Source organism: Epinephelus moara, chromosome 19 (assembly GCF_006386435.1).
Source record: "Epinephelus moara isolate mb chromosome 19, YSFRI_EMoa_1.0, whole genome shotgun sequence".
Classification (NCBI taxonomy): Eukaryota; Metazoa; Chordata; class Actinopteri; order Perciformes; family Serranidae; genus Epinephelus; species Epinephelus moara.
In genome coordinates, this window is record NC_065524.1 from 33,589,114 (window position 1) to 33,597,042 (window position 7,929).

General features: G+C 42.0%; 1 protein-coding gene across 1 annotated transcript; it reads right to left on the reverse strand.

The window, feature by feature from the left end:
* Window positions 1–1,832: 1,832 nt before the first annotated feature.
* On the reverse strand, window positions 1,833–7,391 carry myoz1a (myozenin 1a). Its single transcript, XM_050070911.1, has 6 exons — window positions 7,196–7,391; window positions 5,485–5,571; window positions 4,746–4,933; window positions 3,681–3,954; window positions 2,763–2,928; window positions 1,833–2,682 (listed from the first exon to the last, which is right to left on the reverse strand). The coding sequence occupies exons 2-6, from the start codon at window positions 5,567–5,569 to the stop codon at window positions 2,451–2,453; spliced, it is 945 nt and encodes a 314-aa protein (XP_049926868.1). The 5' UTR covers window positions 5,570–5,571; window positions 7,196–7,391; the 3' UTR covers window positions 1,833–2,450.
* Window positions 7,392–7,929: the final 538 nt, after the last annotated feature.

Here is a 7,929-nt window from a genome sequence, read left to right on the forward strand (position 1 = left end):
TACTGCATCAATGCAGCGTGGCATGGAGGCGATGAGCCTGTGGCACTGCTGAGATGTTATGGAAGCCCAGGTTGCTTTGATGGCAGCCTTCAGCTCGTGTATTGTTGGGTGTGGTGTCTCTCATCTTCATCTTGACAAACCCCATAGATTCCCAACGGGGTTCAGGTCAGGCGAGTTGGCTGGCCAATCAAGCACAGTAACACCATGGTCCGCAAACCAGTTATGACTGGTTTTGGCGCTATGGGCAGGTGCCAAGTCCCGCTGGAAAAGGAAATTAGCATTGCCGTAAAGCTTGTCAGCAGACAGAAGCATCAAGTGCTCTAAAATCTCCTGGTAGATGGCTGCGTTGACTTTGGACTTGAAAAAACACAGTGGTCCAACACCAGCGGATGACATGGGACCCCAAATCATCACTGACTGTGGAAACTTCACACTGGACTTCAAGCAACTTGGATTCTGTGCCTCTCCATCCAGACTCTGGGACCTTAATTTCTAAAGGAAATGCAAAATTTACTTTCATCTAAAAAGAGGACATTGGACCACCGAGACCACTGCGAACAGCCAGCCCTTTCAGCATTGACCTTCTGAAACCAAGAGATGCGCCTTTTTAGTTATGGGTGACTGAATTAGGCAAAGTCCAGCATATGAAAGGATGTCGTATAATTTGCAGGACAAAACAGAAAAATACCTCCTGAAGTGGGGCATGTATCTTGACACTATGTATGTACCAGTGTGAAGAACAAGTGGAGGCACATTGTTTGTGATGAATGGGTTTGAGATATGATGGGCATGTGAATCTGTATTTGCATTTTCTGCGGATACATATTCCTTCTAGCTTAGAAGGAATTTTATTTAATATGCCCTGTCATGTCTTTCACTGTTGAAAAGCCTCACCGATGTTGACACAGGTCTTGCCCCTGGCCGGATCATAACTTTTTCTTAATTGTTTTGTTCCTCTGACCTTCTCTTTGGCTGTTTCTCTGCTATCTTTCCTCGTTAAGATGCAGTGTGGACTTCAATGTCTTATCATGAACTGTCAGATGAACAGTTCCTGTCGCACCAACTGCCCTCCTCTTTTCCCGCTCCTTTTCCCCTGTCCTGTGCACGAGCACGAACGCTTCCTGTTGCTATGGCTGCTACAGTGTTGTGAAGCTCGGTCCGAGCCACTCTGTGTACTCTTTGCAGAGCCAGGGCTGTGTATGAACACCAGAGGGACAGTTAGCTGACCGTGTGGACAAAATATTCAAAGTGTATTGGAGGAGAATTGCAAACTCCACCTTTAATCATGTGTATTCATGATTTGTGAGCCATTCCATATGTAGGTTGACCCCTCTTGGTTACAGGTGGGACAGGTGGGGGAGTGTTTGGATGTTGTGATGGACTGTATTATGTAGAACACGTAATATGACTGATTTGAATATTATGAAATAAAAATTGTGCATCATAAAAGATGATAAACTTCCAAACTATGATGCATTTAATGATTAAACTAGTTAAAATTAGCTCCACCTGAACCAGCACAAACTTTAACACTCTGCCCAATGATACATTAAGTGGGCTACATTTGTATAAAGCAGGGACCGCAGTTGGTATCAGTAATTGATTGCTGAAATAGTCCCTCCTTTGATTTTAACTTTGAATCTATTTTGGTCACTATTCAGTCATGGAACGTCTAAGTTTTCTTTGAGGAAACCTATAAACAACTCGGCTGCTCGTAAGACCTTTTTGTCTGGAAAGGATTGCTGAAATGTGCATTGCGTGCAAATATATTTAAACATATAGGAAATACATTTGGTAAGGATTTGTACACACAAAAAATGATTTCCCTTGACGTTTTAATCACTCTCCAAGAGGACTGTTCCAGTTTGAGAAGGTTTATTATGGAGAAACTGAGTTGGTACAGTAGGTTAATGGATCAGCAGCTGACTATGCATGCATCATGAGCTAGACAGGTTCGTAGGGTTTTCACAGCTCAACAAATGAACAGAGAATCTTAACAACAAAAAAGGCACTGAGAAATAACAAATATAGAAACAAGTTGACACCGAGACAGTGTGCGCAACAGTAACACAGCATAAATCTTTCCTTCATACTTGATTCATTCTTTCCTCATTGACAAAATCTGCAGCTTCTCACCGAGAACAACTTTTCTGACAAATTGAGTGTTTACTCAATGTAAGAACTTAGCAAATAAAAGTTTGATGTTTCGCCCCCTCACAACATCGACAGCTTGTTTCTTTGCCTTACAACCAAATACAGAGCAAAATAAGAACATGACTACATTTCATGTACGCTTTCAGTCATCCACACTAAGAGATCATCAATATAACATTTCACTGTAAGCTCATCTATCGTGTGTGTGTGCATGCTAACGTGTATGCATGCGTTCATGCTTGCGTGTGTGCATGTGACTGTGCACAGTGAGTGTAATCACAGTATGGATATTTTTTTCACAGCTCATCAGTCTCTCCATCGAAGGGCACACCATCTGCCTCCATATGAATGGAGCCGGGCTCACAGCTGCCCACCCAGCCGATAGGAGTGCGGTTGAAGGAAGGCCGGCAGCCAATGTCCTGTTGGTACACCACTGCGGGTTCAGGCTCCGTTTTGGCCTCAGTTTCTGGCAGCTGGAATTTCAAGAACTGGTTGGCCTTCTCGAAGCCTCCAAAGGGCATGGCACACCTAGCAAAGCAAGGTGAGTGAGTTATTATAGCCTCTGTTTGTCACAAAGCACCCACAGAATCATGTCTTGAGGGAAGTACCTGTTGAAGCATTTGTACTTGCGGAGATCCCTTCCTTGAATGGGACCAGGCATTTCAGATCTCAGTGTAGCTAACAGACCTTCATCACCCTTCATGGCCTTCTCCCATGGAGACACGTATGTCTTCACAATAAGCTTTTTCTTGGATGCGTCATCCTTTCCACCTCCTGTGAAAAGAGCATCCATGGCTAGAGCATGAGACACACTCGACAGGAGTCAGAAGTACTTATTACGAGTTGCAAAATTACTTTCAGCAGTCTCTTAGAGCTGGAGTGCGGAACTTCTTAAACACTGTTGACACATCCTTATGACATACACCTGCAGGTGAACTTGCCGCATCTCCCCCTCCCCCAGGAGTGCTCTTTTCAAGTCTTTTTTTAAACGTTAATCCTTCATCTAAACGCCAAATGTGTTTTTTTCCCTAGAGCATCCACTGCAGAAACTTTTCTCAGATGCTTCTTAGGATCTTCCACCTTTTAACTTCTGCGCCCTACTCCTAGCTGCTGCTCCGTCACTATGGTCCCTCCTCTTGGAAATATTCGTTTTTGCTTTATGTTTGTATGCTAGAGCCTGCAACTGGAAACATAGAGAAAAAGCTAGCCTGACTACCAGGGAAAACATAAGCGCTATCCTCTTCCTGTTTGGTTGCACAATAGTTGACTCACTTTCTTAGTGCTGTAAACTGAGCCTTCGTTTTCGTATGAGGCAGCAGACAGAATTGCATGTTGAAAGTGAGGCTTATAGAGAGCCAGTCTGAACGCCGATGGTGTCATTATTCTAAAGCCATTACATCGTGCACTCAACATTTACTTCATAATTATAAATTAAACCAAAAAAACTTGTCTAAGTGTAGTGAGCTTTAGATGTCCTGACCATAAAACAGCACCCTGCTTTAAAAAAACAAAAATACGATACCAACCTTTTAGTGTAGACCCCACACTAGCTCCTCCTTCTCCTGCTCCACCTTTCCCATGGTCACCCCCACCCACTCCTCCTGCACCTCCTGCACCTCCTGCACCTCCTGCTCCAGCCCCTCTGCTTCCAGGCTTTGGAGGAGGCACAGGGGCCCCTCCGGCGTGCATCGCTCCCAAATGCAGATGTCCAGTCTGTTTGCTTACAAAATGCCCACCGACAGTTATCATGTCACCTCCCATCTGACCTCCCAGACCGGGAACAAACTTCTGGAGGTTGTCCTGAAAGAAATACGATCAGTAAAATCAACCATGTAACACACAGCACATTTGTTTGTTTTTGTTGAGTAAGCACGTTTCATCTCCTTAAAGTCACAAACATTACTGATAATGCTAAGTCATGACTGTGTGTTGGATGCCTTTATCGTCTTCCAGAAACTTATAGTATGGAGGAAAAATGACTTTTGAATATCACTGAAAAAAATAAAATCAATACATAATAAATTATAATAAGTAACAATAAGTCATATCAAATATTTATTATATTATAAAAAATAAGAAGAAATTTAAATAAATAAAATAAATAAATACAAGAAAACATAAATATGTAAAAAAAAAAGAAGAAAAAATATCAATTTCCTCATTTATTTTTTCTTTCTTTTATTTCTTTATATATTTGTGAATTTATTCATGTATTTATTTACACATTAAATAATCAATTAATTTACTGATACTTAGGTCACCCTAATCTAACGGATTCAGTAATAATCTAATGTAAGAATTTTAATTTTAAAAAGATAATGTCAAAATTGAAATTTAAAAGATAATGTCCATTTAGGCCACAGCTGTCTTAGTACTATGTGTCTTTCAGACGGTTGTAAAGAGAATTAAGTGTTTAATTAGGACAGATTAAAGACAAGAATAAATAAGTGTCTTCAAACATTGCTAAAAGGAACCTCTGTGAAATTTCCGCTTGTATTATTCACATTTAATCATTAGCTTTTGAGAAAAATGTACTTTGAAATGACGTGAAAGTGATTGGATTTTGTTCTCTCCATCAGCGATGCTCTCACCATTGACTCACTGCTGAAGACGTCGGGATTGTTTTCCCAGATGAACCTCTCCACTCTCTGCTGCCTCATCTTGAACATCTTGGAGCCCTTGTTCTTCATCAGGGAAAGCTCCTCCAGCATGATGTCCTTGGGAGTCTTGATCTTTGTTCCCAGGTCGAACTCCGACGCCTCCGGCTCCGACTCGTACTCTAGGTAAGGGACACGCGTTACATTTAAAAACGTCAGAATATGGACGAAGAAGTCTAGTGGCCTCTGTCGTGACATGCCAGAGACTAAAACTAGAAAACCAGAACGGAATCACACACTTTTTTTTTATACTGACGTTGTTTAAATGTTTGCATGTTTCATGACACTTAAAATATTTCCTCATCTTCTCTCTGAGCATTTATATGCATGTGTTTCCCCTTAAATGCTGAGACTATAATTTCACTTACACCTTCATTTTACACACCCGTCATGACATCAATGACTGTTGGTAGTAAAAAATGTACGGTATCCTGAGTTGTCATATATATATGTTAATTATTTTGTCAATTATATGTAGTTGTTACATGTTTGTATAGTTAATTTTTAGTTGTACTGCAGACGTAACCTCATGTGTCCTGAAAGACTAGTTCCCCACCTACACTACCTATCACCTATCATCCATCTATTTATGTATTCTGTGTTTATATGAAAGAGCTGCACTGAACATATGGACATTTGGTTTCATATTCATGTCATTTCATGCCAGCCTTACCATCCTGAGTGATATGTGATAGGTCAGTTATGATCTTGGTTAGCTTTTTCCGCTTGTTTACCGGGGCAGGTTTTCCCAGAGGCATGGCTGGAGGTTCAGGGAAAAACATGGCATTAGCAGTAACAATATTAGGGTTACAAACACAAGAAAAAAAGCCTAATATGCAACTAAACATTTGCTTTTCAAACATTTTAAGCAGCGTAAGAAGAAGTAATGAAAATGAACCTCTTTATATCAAGAGACAAAAGCAAAATAATATCAAACTTATCCAGAGATGTATTTTACATCACTTTATTCGTATTTGAAATAATTATTTGACAGTAATATGACTCTAAATCTGCATAGCCACAGTTTCAGACTGAGGTTGTCATGCATTAAAGGCAATGTTCTTCCTTTCACACATCTAAAAGAAACTAACAGACTGCTTTTCATCGCGCCAACTGTACCATCAACACCTACAGTACAGCCTGTACTGTAGGTGTTGCACAGCCATCAACAACCCATGAAAGTGAATCCACAGGACCTGAATGTATCAGACAGACAGACAGACAGCGTAGGCTCATTTTTCAAGTTCAAGGGAGATGTCAGTGCCCTCAGATTCCCCGCATTACCCAGTGCAACAGATGTCTGCCCCGAGGGAAACATATAGCTTAATGTGTTTTTCAGTTTTGTTTGGGGACACGGGATCTGTACACACACAGAGTCAACATAAACACAAGCTCACTGTAGTTCAGGTGAAAAGTTGTCATCAATTAGTTTTGGTGCTATGCAGTAAAAGTGAAGGCCTCAGGATCATAAAATAGCACCTGATCATATTCCCCAATCTGCAGCCTGCATGGGAACAGTCAGGCGGGGGAAGTGGGAGTAATATTTTCCTCTGTCTCATCTGTCCAGATATCACTCACCATTAAAGCATAAGAACATTAACAACCACATTTCTGACAACCTGTGGTGCCTCCCCAGTGTGGCTCACGTTATCTTACGTGTTTATTGTACAGTTTTTCGTCTTCCTCTCAACAGTTTCTTTAAGGCCCAGGCAAGTGGCAAAACATCACATCACATCTACTGACTGTAACTCAACCCACTGCTGCTATTTTTAAAAGCCATCTCCAGCCAAGACATTTTAGTGACGTGTAATGGCGTCATTCGACTATCAAATGGGCTTGACACAACCCTTAAGGACACAATACACACCTCCAGAAAACAATTCTGTCTGTACGTTGGAACCTCTCTCAAAATGTAGAGTAGCCGTGGATGTTAACTAGGAGTGTTTTGGACCCCATTTTAGTTGCTTTAAATAATTACAAGCCTTGGGATCCCTTGCGCTCAGATTTACCACCCCCCGTCAGGGTTTGGTAACCCCATATAAAATCTCTGCAACGCCCACAGAGAGGGATGGTCAGCACATTCACCCATTCCTTTGGTCATTTTAAGACGTACCAAGAAAATCTAAAAGCAGCAAAGTGACTCCCCGAGCCGTTTTACATTAATCGTTGACAGAAGCAAGCATTCTCATCAAAAGAAAAGTCATGATCTCATTTACTGAGTTGTTTAGCTCCTCTTCCATATTTGTTTCCTGCTGCACAGTCTGCAGAAATCATGATTGGGAACATGTTGCACGTCTGTATTCCCACAACGCAGTTTTGCAGTAGCCACAATTTAAGCTGTTTTAGTAGAGCAAAGCACACCGATGGGATGCAGATCCACTCACCGGGTTTTTGTTGTAATCCTGGGATGAGAGACAGACCTATAAATACCAAGCAGTGAAGAGGAGACCCGGGGCTCAATGCTGGTGATCTGGATCACAAGTTTACAAATCCCTCAGTGCCTCTGACCCTATGGCTGGACCCAGGTCCCGGGAAGTGCAAACCCACCCTTCACTCAGATGGCAGATCTTCCAGAGGGTTGGGGGTGTGGGCAGCAGCAGTGTTGGTGTCAAGATGTGAGGAGGAGGAGGAGGAGGAGGTTGAGGTTAGAAGTATGAATAGGGATCGGGGTGGGGGGTAAGGCGGGGGGAGAAGTCTCTGTTGGCCAGCTCAAAGTGCTGATGAGGATATTAAGGGAACAAAATCATTCTCACAGATGGTTCAGAAGCCTATATTTAGTAGCAAAGAACGAGGGGAACAGAACTCAGCTATAAGATAACCTCAAAGGACTGTTGGGTGTGTTTGGGGTAGCACACACAAGTGCACAGTGTGAGTTTAAGTTAAGCTTATGTGTGTATATTAAGGCTATGTCTGTTTCAAAGGGAGGGTCAGCCTCTTTGCTCCCTACACTACTCTAACCTGACACTAGATTGTCACATTTTCAGTTTCTCTGAAGCAGTCATGTGACGGGACATGATGGACACGTGGAGACAGAGCTGTTAGATACTCTGACAATGTTTGCATGACAACAGAACAGCTTGTGCAAACAGATGCACAATACTGGAGAGGATCCGAAGGC